General features: G+C 35.6%; 1 protein-coding gene across 10 annotated transcripts in view; it reads left to right on the top strand.

Moving 5' to 3' along the window:
• Positions 1–20,054, top strand: part of BCAS3 (BCAS3 microtubule associated cell migration factor) — a 590,167-nt gene that overhangs the window by 53,485 nt on the left and 516,628 nt on the right. For all 10 annotated transcript variants that reach the window (XM_061390224.1, XM_061390222.1, XM_061390227.1 and 7 more), the window contains exon 6: positions 4,103–4,184. In XM_061390224.1, coding sequence (XP_061246208.1) covers positions 4,103–4,184 — 82 coding nt within the window. The remainder of the gene's footprint in view (positions 1–4,102; positions 4,185–20,054) is intronic.

Raw genomic sequence — 20,054 nt, 5'->3', positions numbered from 1 at the left:
ACTTCAAAGGGAAGCTGGGGGTGTAAATATGTATTCCTGTCCTGATTCTTTGTCATTGTAAAGCATTATTATTGTCCTTTGTGTTTGATTGACTTCTCTATTTTGTAGTCAGATGTCTTTGAAAAGTCATCAGGATTTCAGAGGCAGGTTTGGTTCTGAGGACTAGATGACCTTCGTGTGCTTTTAGGATTCTCTGAAAGCACTTACAAAGCTCCCCCACTACTTTTACAGCCTTTTCTGTGTGTGTGTGATTGTCTTCGGCTGTTATAATTTCCTCTTGCCTTCGATTGAGTTGTGAGATTCTAAACTTGTCCTCCCCTCCACCGCTTTTTGGTTTGGTATGTAATTTGCATATTTTCACCATGCGAAAGCTATTTTCTATGGTTGGAAAAGATTTTTTTCCAACAGTGTGAACAAATCATTCTTTGTTCTCCTTATTGTGCCTCCAAACTGGTACGTCCGGTTTATGCTCCAAACAACAAAAGTCTGTCATCAGAAATTAAAATGCCAGTAAGAACAAAGGCAGAGACCATGAGGAGCTATTGGAGAGGTTTCCTCCCTATTTGCTCCTCTCCCCAAGTTACTGCAGTTGCCAGCAAGTTGGAGCTTTGCTTGGTACACGCCTTGCTGGTAGTTCTACCCTTGTATTTATTATTAGTGTTGGTTTAAAAGTGAACTTAGAGCCCCTGGTGATTCTTCCCAGGATCAGTTAAAATCCTCATCTGTGAGGATTTTATTCTTTGCTATTTTCAACGAGTTTTTTTTTTTTTTAAAGAAACCTAAAAATCAATTTGACACTCATTTATTTGAGAGCAATATTGCCAGTGAACATGTTGTTTAAAATGATTAGAGGTAATTGAAAACGGCAGCCAAAGTGGAGCCTGTAAGACCATATCCATTTTCTCTGTGTCCTCCCTAAAATGTGCACATCTTATCTGTATCCAAATGATTAGCACTTTTTCTGTTCTGAAATTGTATTCCAGTGTAGAATTTGCCTATATTATTTGGAGGGTGTTCTCCTCCAAGTGTCATGCTTGACATTTGTGACTCAGGAAACTTTAGAATTCTGCTTCTAACAATTTTGATTTTAACATGTTCATAAATTTCTATCACTATTTTGTAAATTGTGATAGTGCTTTCCCCACTTCCTTCTCTGATGTTTTAATGAAAGATTCTAGGACCTTAACTTAGGGGCAAGAAGGACGGGGTGATGAATATGAGGATGTATTTTGTAATCAATACTAATGTTTTTTCTTAACCTGTTGCTGTACATTTAAAGAGGGATTTAGAGTAAAAGCTTAGAATAGAATAAGGCATTTCGGTTTGTTTTAAAAGCTGTTATGCTCAAAAGCATGGTATGTTCAGATTTCAAAATGTTTTTATATTTCATTAAATATTAATGAAAATAATCATGAAAATATCATTAAATCCAGTGATAACAAACGTTTATCATATTGTGAATGTGGCAAGACAGGTTTGTTATATTCTTTATTCTTTATTATAATTTAGTATAGCAGCTCAGGTAAATATGTTTAGACTTTTTTTTAAACTTTTTTTTTAAGCTTATTTGATAGAACCAAAAACTAAATGCTAGACTTGTGGCATATGGAAATAATATTTCAGAGCAGTGGATTTTGTGTTAGAATACTATGATTTGTTATAGGTATAATAATCCTTATTTGTGAGAAATGGTTTTCATTACTCTGAATTATAACTTCAATGCAATATCTACGGTATTGTTTTACAGTTTATTTTTCATTTCATTCTTGGTAGAAATAGTATGTATATTGAAGAATATTATTTATCCATTGTCCAACAGCAGTTTATTTTCGAAAAGTAAGTGGCTTGACAGCTTTGGAGATAGCAAGTAATGTACCTGTAATGTAATTGTACTGTGTTAGTGATATACCTTTCTATGAAAGTGTTCCTAAAATCAAAGAGGTGATGGTAATTTTTAGATTTCAGAGAATGTGTGATTATTTGATGGGGTGGGAGATTGGACAAAATGACCCTTTAAGGATTTTTCTAAATTTAAAATTCTGTTCTATAAGAATAAAATGTAGATTTAAAAGCTGTAACTCTAATGGCCTTCGTAGTTCATTTAAAAATTTAATGTTTACAGAGGACTTTGTAGAGAGGTAAACTCTTTAGTTTGCCATCCTGAGTTTGTAGCTTTTGTGTGTTTAATTGGTGGTAGGTGGTGCTGTTGTTGCATGGTTAGTGGAAGAGCCTAGCGTTCCTCATAGCTTCTGCTTCCCAAGTGCTATAGAGGGATTTGCCACTGTGGCCAATAAATACATTTTAATTATTTTTATATTATAAATGAATATGATGGCTCTTTGGGCATTACCATAATTTAACATTTATAAGAGACAAAATTATTTACAGTTTGCAGCACTTCAATTCAGGTAGAAGAGAAGCTGAAGATCTAAAAAAAGTATTGATCTAAAAGGCAGCGCTACAGATTTTTTGTCCAATATTGGAAGACTGATAGACCTTTTGTAATATATAAAGTGTTGATATTTTAAATTCCTTGTTTGGCGGGCCTGTTTTTAAAGAAATACTGTCGGTGTGTTTACTTTATGGAATGTTTACCATTTTTACATCTATTGTAAGTTTTTGGGTTTATAGAATGAGTTTTTACAGTATTTGCCATTTTCTTGATCTGATGTAACATATTCCATCAAACAGTTGGCAATTAAGAAAATTTATTGGGAACTACATTACCACTTACAGTACTCTGAAAGACTTTCTTAACTAATTATGATTTAATCTGTGCAGTATTTGAATTAGCAGCAGATTGTCCTTTTGAACTAGTAATTCTGAAAAGCAATTGTTTCCACACCCAACACATATATCAGTATACCTCTTTTCCTTTTGGAGTAATAGACTACCCTTTATATTTGAGGAACAAATCTGATAATGACTCAAAATGAACAGATTCATATAATGTTTGATCTTAGTGTATAATAAAAATGAAATTTAAAGATGCATACATTTTTAATGAATAGAATATTGAAACTAAAAGCATTTTGAGTTTGTTTAGCATCTTTATCGTCTCAACTTACAAATGCAAAGAATATAGGCTTAGAGGAAGTAGAGGAAATGTTGGTCAAAAAGTATAAAGGTTCAGTTTTATAAGTTGAGTAAGTCAGGAGACCTAATGTTTAGGCATGGTGACTGTAATTAATTATATTGTATTGAATACTGAAAAAATAGATTTCTTGGCCTTCCTTGGTGGTCCAGTGGTTAAGACTGTGCTTCCACTGCAGGGGGATGTGAGTTCGATCCCTGGTCAGGGAACTAAGATCCTGCATGTCATGCGACATGGCCATAAAAGAAAGAAAAGAAAACTAGATAACTAGATTTCAGTTGCTTTTATCACATACAGAAGGTTACTCTGAGAACGTGACATACATACATATATATATATATACACACACAGGTATATGTATATCAAATCTTCGTGTTGTACACCTAAATGCATACAATATTTACTAAAATATATTTAGAGAAGAAAATAAGTAATAAAGGTTTATAGAGGTTAAATGATTTACTCCAGGAGGTTAACAGCTAGGGTTGCAGAACCGTAACTGGCACCCAGGTCATTCACCCTCCACCTCAGTGTTCTTTGCAACATGTTTTGCTTCTTCTCATACATAGCACATTTGTGAAAGTTACTATAGCATTTAAGTTCTGCTTTTCAGAATGTTAAGAATATTTGTTTTCATACATAGAAAGCTGAATACTAATAAAAATCCTAGCTGCTTTGCTCTAAAATGGAAGGCAGTCATGTAGGAACTGAACAAACTTTAACAAACTTGTGGTTTATTAAAGATAAAAATTATAGGCTTCCGAAACAGACCTTTTATTTTCCTATTCATATGAAGTGCATGCTCTTAACATTTTCTAAAAATATTTATGATAATTTAACATATCAACATGCTTAATGTGTATGGTCACCGTAAGTGTGTGTGTGTATGTGTATATATTAACATTTGAGACCAAAAATCATGGTAAAAATTTAGGAGATCTTGTTTTTGTATAATAATGTTCTGACCTGTGTTTTCGTTTCCTGTATTTTTTCTGTCTCCTCCTACAGATCAGTGGGGAAGCACAGGAGCTTTTTTCTGTTCGACATGGCCCAATTCGAGCGGCTAGAATCTTGCCTGCTCCACAGTTTGGTGAGTGTAGCCCTTAAGAAGAAACAAATCATTCAGCAAGAGGTTTCTCTTTTATTGGTCTTGGACAACAGACAGCAAGAATGATAACTAAAGCCTGTTTTCCTCCAAGTGTCCATACCCCTTCCCCTCCTCCCTCCAAGATAAAGTCTTAAGTTCTGTCAGTTGAGATGGAAATAGGTAATCTTAACCAATTCAATATGGCCATTCACTTTCTGCTGTGGTTTTGATTTATCTTCCTCCTCTTTGATCTCCATTTAGTCTCTGACTTTGCTGGCTCGCTCTTGAAGGCCTCTTCTCTCTTGGTTTTCATGGCAGCGCTCATCCCAGATCCCTTCCTTGCTGACTGTGCTGCTTTTGTTATGTTGCTCGTTTAGCTTTCTGCTGTGGGTATGCCCCAAGTCTCTGATGTTCTCAGTGTCTTTGCTCTTCTCAGTTTTACTTACTGCCTTGGGGAGCTTGGTTTTCACCATTATCTGGATTGCAGATGAATCTCTTGTCTGTATTTATAGCGATGGCAGAAGTACAACTTTGGACTTTTGGCCTTGAATTTTTGCTTTAATAATGAAAACTTCTTAATGTCGTATGTAAATATTAGGCATTTTTTAATTAAAAAAATCAGATATATGGTTAAACTATATCAGTTGTTCAGAAGCCTAAATAACTCCCAACTCTAATGATCTACGCTTTGTACAGACTGTCTTTTCTCTTTAATTTGCCAGTGTTCACTCAGTAATGTTTTTTGCATGTGCATTAAAAACAATCATTTTAGTACCATTTGCATACTTATAAAAGAATATTAAAATATTTAAATTCTGTTATATTTTTAAAGTTTGTACAGAAGTTGGAAATCTTCCTAACACTTTGTACAGTTACTTCTCTAAATTGGTGAGAATGGTGTTTATTTAAACTATTGTGTGCCTAAGTATTATTAGAGATTAATTTAATTATGAAATCTGCTTAGTGGAAATGGTAGAGGTAGAGGTAATAAGGCAACAGTATCCTGCAGTCATGTGGAGGTTTCCCCTTGTTATTGAAGAATGTGGCATTATACAGTTACCAGCGCTGTCTCTGCTTCACACACACTGTTTTTTGTTGCATTTGTGTTTTGGTGAAAGTTTTGACAAAGAAGATTGTTTTTGGAATAGCCAGCTTTCTCTTTGGATGGTTGGAATTAAGAACTTCATTACTAAAGGAGTCTGCTGTGTCTTTGTTTCTTTGGTATGTAATTCACAGGGGCAGATTTTTCTCCTTTGATTTATGAAGTTCTTCTCTTTATATCAACTATTTACTATTTATTAAAAATTTTTTTGGTTGCACTGTGTGGCTTGTGGGATCTAGTTTCATGACCAGGGATAGTATCCAGGCCTCCTGCAGTGGAAGCATGGAGTCCTAACCGCTGGGCCACCAGGGAATTCCCCTATTTATGCCAATTATTAATGTTCAACTTTTCTCAAATTTTTTACTTTGGGCAGAAATACTTCATGGGAGAGTATAAAACTTTAGAAGTTAATATTGCTATTAGGATTTGAGTTTGTTTAATTTACTTTGTCTAATTAAAAGAAAAATTTCTCATCCACTATAACTTTTTAATACACTTTAATTTTAATATTTAAGATGTAATTTCACAAAGCTAAGTGTCTGACTTACACAAAATGTATGTGTTGGTTTTATTATTTAATTTTTTAGATTTGTTTTCATTAAAGCTATACATGCAACTGATCAGATAAATTTTGTAATGGAAAATAGACTACCTAATTCCTCTCTTTTGCCCATTTTGCTTCTGCACGCATTTTGGTGGAATAAGTCTTTACTAGTTTCTGGAAAAAGAATGTGTGGTGGATCTTGTTTGTCTGAAGATGTCTTTATTCTTTCTTAATTAGTTCTTGATTGTTAATTTGGCTGGATAAGAAATACTTGTAAGTAATGCTACTTCAGAAATTTGAAGGTATTAATCTAGTGTTATGGTTGAAGAATCTTAAGTATTTTGATACCTTTTTCTTTGTAAATGGCTTGTTTATTTCTCTGGGACCTAGTAGAATGTTGGCTTTATTCCCAGTGTTCTGAAATTTTGCAGTGTTGTTTGTTGGTTCATGTATTATTCTGGGCCTCTTCAGTGTAGAAATGCAAGTATATAGTTTTGAGAAAGTTCCTTAAACTACTTTTTCTATGATTTCCTTTCCTAAATTTTCCATGTTCTCTCTGGTACTTGTGTTTGATTGTTATACCCCCAGAGTAATTAATTAAAAAATAATTTCATCCCTGTTCTCTTTGGGATATTGTCTGAATGTGGCTTGCTAACTCTTCTTGAGTAATTCTTTTCTGTTACCCTTTTTTTTTAACTTCACCTTCTCATACCCAACACATTCCTCGCTCTCTCTTTCCCTCTCCTTCTTTCGCTCCCTTTGCTTCTGCCTCTCTCTCTCTCCCTTCCTTTGTCTTTCTTTTCTTTTTTCTTCCTCTCTCCTTTCTCCCTCTTTCCCTTTCTCTTTCTTGATGTAATTTGTTTTGCATGTAAATATTATCAAACAGAATCCAGTGATACATAGAAAGAATTATATGTCAGGACCAAGTAAAAGATATTCCAGGTATACAAGGTTGGTTAACATTTGAGAATCAATCAGTGTATTTCACCATATTAGTAGAATGAAGAAGAAACACAAATAATCATTTCAATAGAAATGGAAAAAATCTTTAGCAAAATTTAATAACTATTTATGATTAAAAAAATGTTTAGCAAATTAGGAATAGAAAGAAACGTCAGTATGCTAAAGAAAGTCTATAAAGGATCTACTGTTAATATTACAATCAATAATGATATATTAAATATTTTCCTTTGGAATTTGGGATGGATTTACCATTGAACTTCTATTTACCACTGAACTCAAGTCCTTGCCATTACAATAAGATATGAAAAAGAAAAGATGTAAATATTAGAATGAAAGTTGTAAAATCATCTTTATTCATAGATAATTTGAATGTGTATGTAGAAAATACAAAGAAATCTCCAAATGGTTAGAATTACGAAATCAGTAAGAACTGTTGCACAGCAGAATCATTAGGTCTTTGGTGAACTGATTCCCTTGCAGTGTGTTTTTCCAGCATTATCTTTGGCCATCACCAGTGTTCCCTATCTCCACCTTCCTCTCCGCAACAACACTCCTTTGTGATAGTTTTATTGAGCTTCCATTTCCTAGGATGAGCCCTCTTCTTCCTATCAGGTCTCTCATTTTCTACTTCCTCTTCTAGAATACACATGTCCTAACTCTTGAGTTAGGACGTTATTCAGCTTCTCTTGAGTTAGGACATTATTCAGGGTCAGTAGTATGTGTTCCCATAGGATTTACTGTGTTTTTTTAAAAATTTTAGTTGCTCATTGCCTCTTACTTGTAGGTTTGTAGGCTGTTTTCAAATCTTTAGTACCTAACAGAGTACTTGATACAAGGTGTTAATATATATTTTAATGTTCCTACATAATATAATCTTTTGAAAGTTATTATCTAGAAGAAAAGCAAGTTCCCTTTCTGTAGGTGTTTCTGTGCAGTCTGTCTCCTAACAAAAGTGAGAAACTGAAAGATTTGGATGTTCTTTTACCCCATGCTGCTGCTGCTAAGTCACTTCAGTCGTGTCCGACTCTGTGCGACCCCATAGACGGCAGCCCACCAGGCTCCCCCGTCCCTGGGATTCTCCAGGCAAGAATTCTGGAGTGGGTTGCCATTTCCTCCTCCAATGCATGAAAGTGAAAAGTGAAAGTGAAGTCGCTCAGTCGTGTCCGACTCGTAGCGACCCCATGGACTGCAGCCCACCAGGCTCCTCCGTCCATGGGATTTTCCAGGCAAGAGTACTGGAGTGGGGTGCCATTGCCTTCTCCGCTTTTACCCCATAGAAGGTCATTATTATATTTAATTGGCATTTATTCATATCAGCACAGTTTGTGCTTCCCAATTTTTTCATGGTCACTAATAATAATTGATTACTTTCTTAATGAACCTACGCCTGCAGTCTTCCAGGAAGCTATGACCAATCAATTGGTATTTTCATGTCAAATAAAAGCTGTTATTTATTATCTTTCAAATCCATCCTTTTTAGAAATTAATTTCAAGTCAATTCTTATTACTCTCAATGACTCTAGTAGTTTTAAGTAAATCAGTACCTGACTTGTGAAATAAAATATAGCAATATATGTGATTTAATGTGTAAGTTAAAAATTTTAGATAGCTGTGGATATTGTGCTAATAATGATTATATCCAAGGAGTGGGATCAGAGGCCACATTTGCCTTAATATGTTTTAAATTTCTTAATTTAAAGATCATACAATTAATTCTAACCACTTAAAATATTCATTATAAGAATCAAGGAATGCTGAAATGTAGAAAGTGAAAATTCATGCGATTCTATGTTATTAGTGATAAACCCTGGTTGCCTCTTTACTTCTTTAATTTCTTCACTCAGATACTGAGTGTATATTGATAGCTTACAGTATGCATTTCCTGTTTTTTTTTCACCCTTGAGCTATTCATACATTCTTGAAATTAACTTGTATTATATACAGTACCTGATTCAAGTTCTTTACATGTATTATATGTATTTGCTTTTGGAAGTGTGTGTATGTAGAACAGTTTATATTGTGAACATCTTTCCATTTCAAAAGTTCTTTCAGCATTGCCAAAAATTATGTTATTTCATTGTATGAACATTTATATTAATTTTAAACCTTTGCCCTGTAACATGTTACATTGTTATATCCTTGTGTGTATGTGTGTGTGTGTGTGTGTGTACATATATATATATATATATATATACACACATCGGAGAAGGCAATGGCACCCCACTCCAGTACTCTTGCCTGGAAAATCCCATGGATGGAGGAGCCTGGTAGGCTGCAGTCCATGGGGTTGCTGAGGGTCGGACACAACTGAGTGACTTGACTTTAACTTTTCACTTTCATGCCTTGGAGAAGGAAATGGCAACCCACTCCAGTGTTCTTGCCTGGAGAAGCCCAGGGACGGGGGAGCCTGGTGGGCTGCCGTCTGTGGGGTCACACAGAGTCGGACACGACTGAAGTGACTTAGCAGCATATATATATATATATACATTTAAAAAGTATACAAGGAATTATTTTTAGGATAACTCCTAGAAGGATAATTACTAGGTAAAAGAATGTATTCATGTAAAAATTTGACAGATATTGTAAAATTGCTTCTCAAAGGAAGTATGCTGTTTATACACGTGAATTCCCTTTTCCCAGTTCTGTGCTTTATTGGCTGTTATGCCTATGTGGTGAAGGAAAATCCTATTCTTTAGCAATTTTTTCTGTCTTTGAGTGCTAGGGAGAGTGGATAGTTCTCATATTTTTGCTGTTTTTTCTAATAATACCATGCTTGTTTTGTACTACTGATTTCAACTCTTTACTAGATTATTAGTGATATATTCTTATGTATGTGTGTCTGTAGATGTCCTGTATTGTTGTTCTGTCACTAAGTTGTGTCTGACTCTTTCCCACCCCATGAATTGCAGCACACCAGACTTCCCTGTCTTTCACTATCTCCAAGAGTTTGCTCAAACTCATGTCCATTGAGTTGATGATGCCATCCAGCCATCTCACCCTCTGTCACCCTCTTCTCCTCTTGTCCTCAGTCTTTCCCAGCATCAGGGTCTTTCTAGTGAGTCAGCCCTTTGCATCACATGGCCAAAATATTGGAGCTTCAGCTTCATTATCAGTCAGTTCAGTCGCTCAGTCATGTCCAACTCTTTGCGACCCCATGGACTGCGGCACGCCGGGCTTCCTTGTTCATCGCCAACTCCTGGAACTTGCTCAAATTCATGTCCATCGAGTCGGTGATGCCATCCTCTGTCGTCCCCTTCTCCTCCTGCCTTCAGTGTCTCCCAGCTTCAGGGTCTTTTCCAGTGAGTTCGTTCTTTGCATCAGGTGGCCGAAGTATTGGAGCTTCAGCTTCAGCATCAGTCCTTCCAATGAATATTCAGGACTGAATATTCCAGTGAATATTCCTTTAGGATGGACTGGTTGGATCTCCTTGAAGTCCAAGGGACTCTTAAGAGTCTTCTCCAACACAGTTAGAAAGTTCAAAAGCATTAATTCTTTGCCGCTGAGCCTTCTTTATGGTCCAGCTCTTACATACATGTCTTTAGTTTCATACAAAGAAAATCTTTGCATATCTTTACCATATCTAATTTTAAATCATGACTCTCTTTGAAAGTTGAAGTTTTTCTTTTTCTATTATATCTTCTTGAATGTTTTTTTTTTTTGCCAACCTCTGATTTTCATAGCTTTTTTGGGGAAATTTCTCCTTTGTTATATCTTCCTTTAGAATCACAGGTACAGTTGTTTTTAATCATTATATTCTCTTCAGTGCCTTGTGTGGTATGTGGAATATCTATAGGTGGTACCCACCAAATGGATTTATGCAGTATTTTGCCAAAGAAAAACGAAAACTCTACTTTAGTATAATGTAGTTTTTAAAATCATTTATCACTGACCAAATGGATAGTGCCATTTTTGACTGTAACAGAGCTTGTAATTCTGTCAGGAATTATATTAGCCTCTTGCTTACGCCGTTTGCTTATTGCTTATGGAGTAGATGACCATTTTGGGTTCTCACCTGAACCAGATTTTTTAGAAATCCATATTGAACCTTATTTATTATCCTTAGGAGTCTAATATACTGGGTGTCTGAATTTTCTTGTTTTAGAGCAAATTCTTATAAACTAGGGCTTTTACTCTGAGAGCAGATGGACTGTGGAGATACGGTTTCCTTAAGTGTCTATGAGCCAAAATCCTGTTTCTCATCTAATACAGTGGGTAGACAACTTGGCTTATTCCTTTTAGGTTATTTTATTATTACTTACTGCCAGAAAGTTAACTATTATTTTTTGTTCTGCTATGCATGGAATTCACAGTTCACATCCTAAAATATTAAAAGGTTTTTAAAAAAACCCCAAGGTCCAGTCCATTTTTCCGTACTGGAGTATAAATGCCTAGTATATTTTGAAGCTTATAATATTGTAAACAGCCCACCCATGCAGTCAAAAACATTAATTGTAGCTGCTGTTTTATGATATGAATGGCTGAAGTTATTTTCTAGAGACAGATATGAGCAGAACACCTTTAGAATTGTTAAACTTTTTCTCATTTCCTTTTTTCTTTGCAAATTTTTGAATAGGTTGCACTTTCTATGTGTTGAATTTCATTATTTTCTCTATGTGCTGGCTACGTGTTTCATCCTTTTCAAACAAGTTTTGTCACAATCAAGGGAGAGCTGTTTGATTTGTTTAGTCATATGAATTCAGAAATTCTGATTAACTTTTCCAGAAGGGTTTGTCATAATTTTTTTTTAAAACTCTAATAACTGTGGTTCAACAAGTAAACCCTGTAAACACACACACTCTCACAGTCTGTTCATCCAAAACACTAGCGCCTTTCCGAAAGTAGGCCAACTGACATTTGCTTACAGTCATCACCAGTATTTTGCAAAGAGGAAACAGGCTTATCGACATTTTAAATGGCCAAACTATGAGATTTAGGGCTTCCCTAATGTTTTCTGCTCTAATTACTTCTCAGTTTGCTTTGTGTATTTTTTTTTTTTTCCCATAACACCTAGTCCTTATCACTGGGCCCTTTGTCACTTGGGATCATGTAGATTTTTACAAAATTTTGCAAAGCCTGTGATTTAGGTGAATCCTAACTTGGGAACATATGTTCTGTTCACTTTAAATTTTTTTAATGTTTTTGGTCAGAAAAACAGTGATTTAAAAGAGAATGTTTGTTTTAGAAATACTGCTGTTTTAGTTTAAAAATCCTTTTAGTTTTTGGTGATGCCATGGTATTGAGTTAGATAAATTGATCTAAGCGTATTCTCAGTTCACACCTAAATATATGATCCCTATAGTTTGGGACTTTTCCTATGAAGGCTGTAGTGAGTAGGAAGTATACTAAAGAGAAAAGAGAGGAAGTAAACGGACAAGTCATATGTATAATATTGCTTTGATACTCTTCAGATACAATTCTAGGTTGATTATAAACATTATCACCACTTTACCACTGTTTTGCAAGGTGAATACCATTACCCTATTTTATAGGTGAGGAAACTAAGCTCAAAGAGGTAGGTGACTAGCATCAAGATACGTAGCTGTTAAGTGATCCAGCTGGAATTTGAAGTTTCAAGCTCACCCTTAACCATTTAGGCCTCACTGTCTTCCATTATATGATTTTTCCTTTATTATAGGAAAACACTTTTAGCAAATCCAGGTGTTTCTAGGCTATGACTCTGACTGCAGAAATCAAACAATTTTGTATTCATTGAAATTTGTAAAAGTAGCTCTGTTTTTCTGTATTTTCATTCACACTTGAAGCTCTAAAGTATCTTCAATTGTGTTTTCATTATATTTGAAGTCCTTGGTTTTTAGTCTAACAGTGAAGAGCAATGAAGATAGTCAGTATTGGGACCCATATATAGGTAATCTATTTTCCTACATTAAGTACATTGAAAATTTTAAGCTGTTGGGATGAAGTATATCACAAAGACAGCTGTAATCTATTCAAAGTACGTTCACTCTAAATTAAATCAGCCCTTTAAAAGAAATGTTGGTTCCCTTTACTGGACTTGGTATAAACTATTAAAAGTACATCAGAAGGGTTAGTGACGGATATCTCAAATCAGATAAAAACAAAGGTGTAACATGAAGCAACTAAATTACATGTGAGCTTAGTGATTCTGACCCAAATAAACAGACTTGTAATGGAGATGCTGATCCTTATCAGTACAGTTTAAATGCCTTTTTTTTTTAAACTGTAGAACTATAAAGAAGATTGTAGGTGTTTTAGTGAATTGGACAAATTATGGTCTTGAAAATTGTTTGTTTATCCTTACACATTCCTAGGTGTGAAAATGAAAACTCATAATTTTCTAAATAATAGATATTTTAAAGTAAATCTTTTAAAGGATTTATCTTTATTGACAAATAATTTTCATGCCATGAAACTCATCAATTTTAAGTGGAGAATTTGATGAGTTTTGCCAGATGGATATCGTTATGTAACTATCAAAACACAAAACCTTTTATCACTGTAAGAAGTCCCCCTTTTCACTTCACACCCACTAAAATGGCTATATCCAAAAGAGAGATAATAACAGATATTGGTGGGATGTGGACTAATTGAAACTCTCATACATGGCTTCTGAGAATGTAAGATAGTATAGCCACTGGAAAATAGCTTGACAGTTATTAAACTGTTAAATACAGAGTTGACATATGACCCAGCAATTCCACACCTAGGTGTATAGCCAATAAAAATGAAAACATATATCTACACAAAAGCTTGTATGTGAATATTTATAGCAGCATTATTCACATTAGCCAAAAAGTAGAAACAATCCAGATGTCTGTCAATTTGTAAATAGAATGTGGTTCTAATGAAATATTATTTGGTCATAAATAATTGAAGTTCTGATAAATACTAAACCTGATGAACCTTGAAAACATTATGCTAATTAAAAAAACACAGCTATAAAAGGCTGTGTGTGCTTAGTGACTTAGCACAAACATAGTAAGTGTCAATTTAACTTTGTAAGAAAATGCTAAATTGGAATTCCAAAGTGGCTATTCTGATTTTCATTCCCACTGGCAGTGTTCCAGTTTTCCTAATGACTAATAATATCAATCATCTTTTCTTGTGATTATTTGCCTTTTTATTGTTTTTATAAAATTGTCTCTCCAAATCTTTTACCCATTTTTAATGGTGTTTTTATTATTGAGGTGTAAGAGTCCTGTATATATTCTAGGTAGAATCCCTCCTTTAGATATGTGTGTGTATATGTATATAAAATATGTACAAAGATGTGTTCCTTCATGTGACTTACCCTAATGGACTTTGAAAAAGAAAGACTTTACATTTTAGAGCAGCTTTGGGTTCATAGCAAAATTGAGCAGAAGGTACACGTATTTCTCTTATACCTTCCTGACTCTGTACATACTTTTTCTCCCCCGTTATCAACATTCTCTCAGAATACAGGTTTTTCAAAAGTTTTTACCTTTCAATTTTCATTCATTTTTATTTACCAATTTGCTGAATTTGGTGTGTGTGTGTGTTTTTCTTTTACAGGTTGTGATTTTGGTGTTTCTTTTTTCATTCAGGTTTTTTCCTAGGTTTCCTTGTGATTTTTGTCCTTGAACCATGAATTATTTAGAAGGATGTTATTTTCTTTTTAAATTTTGAGAGATTTTCCTGGTACCTTTGTATTATTAATTTCTAATTCAATCCCATTGTTATTAGAAGGCATAGTTTATGTGATTCTGGTCCTTTTAAGTGTTCTGAGATAGGTTTTATGTCCTAGAATATTTTGTCTTGTTCCTTTCTTCTGTATCGTTATGTATTGTCTTTCTGCTTATTCTGTCAGTTACAGGAGTTGGTTGTTGAGATCTTCCACTGTTAGTGAATTCTTGTAATTTTATGAGTTTTTGTGTTATGTGTTTTGCCATTCTGTTATTGGGAGCAAAACATTTAGGATAGTAAAGTCTTCTTTATGTATAGATATGTTTTTTATGAAGTCCCTGATACTATTTCTTGCTCTGAAACAGTCCTGCTTTCTTTTGAGTAGTTTTGGCATGGTATATCTCTTATGGTTGTTTTACTTTTAACCTTTGATTTTCTTTATACCTGAAATGCATTTCTTGTAGGCAGTGTGTAATTTTTATCCAATATTGTATCCTGATTATCATTGTGTTTTAGACCATTTTATTTAATGTGTGTATTATCGGATTTAAATCATAAAATAATTCCATTTTATCTCCTGTGTTGTATATCTTAGCTATGTCTTTTTGTCTTGTTTTATTTTTTAGTGCTTCTTTATGATTTATAGTATTTATCTTTAATTCATCACAGCCTACCTTCAAGTAATATTATACCATTTCACGTATTATAAAAAATCGGAAATACTTAACAACAATAGCAAAACAAACCCATTTTGATTGAAAAAATGGGCAAAGATTTTGAATAGATGTTTCCCCAAAGAAGATATACAAATGACTTATAAGCACGTGATGCTCAGCATCATCATTGTTGCTGCTGCTGCTGCTGCTAAGTTGTTTCCGTCGTGTCTGACTCTGTGCGACCCCACAGACGGCAGCCCATCAGGTTCCACCGTCCCTGTGATTCTCCAGGCAAGAACACTGGATTGGGTTGCCATTTCCTTCTCCAGTGCATGAAAGTGAAAAGTGAAAATTAAGTCGCTCAGTCATGTCTGACTCTTCGCCACCCCATGGACTGCAGCCTACCAAGCTCCTCCGTCCATGGGATTTTCCAGGCAAGAGTACTGGAGTGGGTGCCATTGCCTTCTCTGAGCATCATCATTAGGGAAATGCAAATAAAAACCACAAAAAGAGAACACTTCCCATCCATTATATAACACCCATTATAATGGCTAGAATAAAGAAAAGAAAAAAAGCCCCACAGAAAATTAAGTATTGGTGATGATGGAGTTGGAAAAAATTGGAATCCATGTGCTTTGCTAGTGCAGCCACTGTGAAAAGTGGTATGGTGCTTTCTAAAAAATGTGGATTTGTGAAGAATTTTGGGTATGAAGTACTAAAGAAATAAAATACATAGATATATTTGTTTTAATAGACTTTTTTTTAAAAAAATTGGGGCTTCCCTGATAGCTCAGTTGGTAAAGAATCCACCCGCAATGCGGGAGACCTGGGTTTGATCCCTGGGTTGGGGTGATCCCCTGAGGAAGGGAAAGGCTACCCACTCCAATATTCTGGCCTGGAGAATTCCATGGACTGTATAGTCCGTGGGGTCGCAATAATTAATTGTAACTGGAGGCTAATTACTTTACAGTATTGTGGTGGTTTTTGCCATATGTTGACCTGAATCAGCTACGGGTGCACAGGTGTCCCCTTATCCCGAACTCCCCTCCCTCTTCCCTTCCCATCCCATCCCTCTGGGTTGTCCCAGTGTACCGGCTTTGAGTGCCCTGTTTCATGCATTGAACTTGGACTGGTGATCTATTTCACATATGGTAATATACATGTTTCAATGCTATTCTCTCAAATCATCCCACCCTTACCTTGTCCCACAGAGTCCAAAAGTCTGTTCTTTTGGTCTGTGTCTCTTTTGCCCCTCTTGCATATAGGGTCATCGTTACCATCTTTCTAAATTCAATATATATATGTGTTAATATGCTGCATTGGTGTTTTTCTTTCTGACTTACCTTCGCTCTGTATAATAGGCTCCAGTTTCATCCACCTCATTAGAACTGATTCAAATGTGTTCTTTTTAATAGCTGAGTAATATTCCATTGTGTACACATACCACACTTTCTTATCCATTCATCTGCTGATGGCTATCTAGGTTGCTTCCATGTCCTATCTATTGTAAACAGTGCTGCGATGAACATTGGGGTACATGTATCTCTTTCAATTCTGGTTTCCTCAGTGCGTATGCCCAGCAGTGGAATTGCTGGGTCGTGTGAACTGTGGTGTTGGAGAAGACTCTTGAGAGTCCCTTGGACTGCAAGGAGATCCAACCAGTCCATTCTGAAGGAGATCAGCCCTGGGATTTCTTTGGAAGGAATGATGCTAAAGCTGAAACTCCAGTACTTTGGCCACCTCATGCGAAGAGTTGACTCATTGCAAAAGACTCTGATGCTGGCAGGATTGGGGGCAGGAGGAGAAAGAGACGACAGAGGATGAGATGGCTGGATGGCATCACTGACTCGATGAACATGAGTTTGAGTGAACTCCGGGAGATGGTGATGGACAGGGAGGCCTGATGTGCTGCGATTCATGGGGTGGCAAAGAGTCGGACACAACTGAGCAACTGAACTGAATTGAAGGAGTCTCCACACTGTTCTCCATAGTGGCTATACTAATTTGCATTCCTACCCCCAACAGTGTAAGAGAGAGTTCCCTTTTCTCCACACCCTCTCCAGCATTTATTGTTTGTAGACTTTTTGATAGTAGCTGTTCTGACTGGCGTAAAATGGTACCTCATTGTGGTTTTGATTTGCATTTCTCTGGTAATGAGTGATTTTGAGCATGTTTTCATGTGTTTATTAGCCATCTGTATGTCTTCTTTGGAGAAATGTCTGGTTAGTTCTTTGGCCTATATTTTGATTGGATCATTTATTTTTCTGGTATTGAGCTGCATGAGCTGTTTGTATATTTTTGAGACTAATTCTTTGTCAGTTACTTCGTTTGCTATTATTTTCTCCCATTCTGAAGGCTGTCTTTTCACCTTGCTTATAGTTTCCTTCATTGTGCAAAAGCTTTTAAGTTTAATTAGGTCCCATTTATTTATTTTTGCTTTTATTTCCATTACTCTAGGAGGTGGGTCATAGAGGATCTTGCTGAGATTTATGTCAGAGTGTTTTGCCTGTGTTTTCCTCTAGGAGTTTTACAGTTTCTGGTCTTACATTTTATTTTTTAAGAGCAATTTCAGGCTTACAGAAACACTGAACAGAAAATGTAGAGAATACTCATATATTCTGTGAAATTAGAGTTCCTGTCACTCCACATCCTCATGAGCATTGATGTTGTCAGTGTTTTGCTACCTGTGTTACGATATTTCTTTGTTGAATTTGTTTTCCCTAATAACATGTGATGGGACACTTCTTTTCATATGCTTATTTGCCATCTGTATGTCTTCTTTGATGAGGTATCTGTCAGGTCTTTAGCCCAGGTTGTTTATTTTCTTGTTGAGTTTTAAGAGTTACTTGCATATTTCAGATAACTGTGTGTATGTATATTTCTTTGGTCTTTTTTCCCCTTTTGTGTTTCCGTTACTTTCTATTGCTGCCTCTTCATGTTTACTAATCTTTTTTTTTTTTTTTTTTGCAGTATCTAATATATTGTTAATCTATCCTAGTATATTTTTCATCTCAGACACTGCATTTTTCATTTTTAGGAGTTGTGTGTGTGTTTATATGCTTCTTTATGGAGAGATCTCCCATGTCTTTTTTTTTTTAACATGTTAGCATTCTCTTTTACCTTCTTGTATAAATGGAGCATGTTTATCATAGCATTTAGATGTCAGTCTATCCTGTGGAAAGCTATACTGTGTTTGCAGATTGAAAGAATTAAAATTGTTGAAATGACTGTGCTCCTCAGACCAATCTATAGATTCAGTGCACTCCCTGTGAAAATGTCAATGACATTTTTCACAGAACGAGGACATATAATTTTAAAATTCATATGGAAACACAAAAGACCTTGAATAACCAAAACAATCTTGAGAAAGAATGGAGCTGGAGGTATCACATTTGAGGACTTCAGACTATACTGCAAAGCTTCAGTGATCCAAACAGTGTGGCACTGGCAGAAAAGCAGACAGAAATCAGTGGAACAGAATAAAGAGCCCAGAAAGAAACCCATGCAGTTTTAGTCAGTTAATATACGACACAGGAGGCAAGTGTATACAATGGAGTAGAGACAGTCTGTTCAATAAGTGGCTCTGGGAAAACAGCTACATGTCCAGAGTGAAATTAGAACATTTTCATGTACCATATACAAAAATAAGGTCAAAATGGATTAAAGACCTAAATAGAAGACCAGAAACCATAAATTGTATAATGTTTTTTTTTTTTAATCTGTCTTCTCAAGTAACAGAAATTAAAGCAACAGTAAACAAATGGGACCTAATTAAAGGCTTTTGCACAGCAAAGGAAGCAGTGGATGAAATGAAAGACAGTCTACTGAAGGGGAGAAGAAGCAGTGATGTGACTGATTCATATCCAAATATATAAACAGCTCATACAACTCAACATCAAATAAAACAACTCATTTAACAAAATGGGCAGAAGATCTAAATAGACATTTTCCCATAGAAGCTGCACAGATGGCCAACAAATACATGAAAAGATACTCAGCATTATTAATCATCAGAAATGCAGATCAAAACTTCATGCCTCTCAGAATGACTGTCACCATAAAGGCCACAAATAACAAATGTTGGTGAGGATGTGGAGAAAGGGGAACTCTTATACCCTGATGGTGGGAATGTAAATTGTTGGGGCCACATGGAAAATAGTATGGAGGTTCTTCAAAAAACTAACAATAGAACTACTGTATGATCCAACAATTCCACTCTGGTGTATATATCCAGAAAGAAAAAAAGCTGAGGCATTAATTAAAAAAGAAACATGTACCCTAGTCACTCAGTTGTGTCCGATTCTTTGGGACTCCACTGCAACATACCAGGCTTCCCTGTCCTTTACTATCTCCCAGAGTTTGCTCAAACTTACGTCCATTGAATTGGTGTTGCCATCCAACCATCTCATCCACTGTCATCCCCTTCTCCTCCTGCCCTCAATCATTCCCAGCATCAGAGTCTTTTCCAGTGAGTTGGCTCTTTGCATCAGGTGGCCAAAGTATTGGAGCCTCAGTTTCAGCTTCAGTCCTTCCAATGAATATTCAGGACTGATTTCCTTTAGGATGGACTGGTTTGATCTCCTTGCTGTTCAAGGGACTCTCAAAGAGTCTTCTCCAACACCACAGTTCGAAAGCATCAGTTCTTTGGTGCTCAGCCTTCTTTATGGCCCAACTCTCACATCCATATATGACTATTGGAAAAACCATAGATTTGACTAGATGGACCTTTACCTTACTCTGCTTTTTAATACACTGTCTAGGTTTGTCATAGTTTTTCTTCCAAGGAGCAAGCAAGTTTTACTTTCATGGCTGCAGTCACTGTCTGCAGTGATTTTGGAGAACCCCAAAATAAAGTCTATTTATAGTAGTCAAGATATAGAAGCAATCTAAGTGTCCATCAACAGATGAATGGATAAGGAAGATGTATACACACATACACACACACAGTGAAATTTTGCCATTTGCATGGTTGGACTCGGAGGGTT

Source organism: Bos javanicus, chromosome 19 (genome assembly GCF_032452875.1).
Source record: "Bos javanicus breed banteng chromosome 19, ARS-OSU_banteng_1.0, whole genome shotgun sequence".
Classification (NCBI taxonomy): domain Eukaryota; kingdom Metazoa; phylum Chordata; class Mammalia; order Artiodactyla; family Bovidae; genus Bos; species Bos javanicus.
Note: the sequence above shows the minus strand (reverse complement) of the source record. Positions and strands in the feature narration are given on the sequence as shown.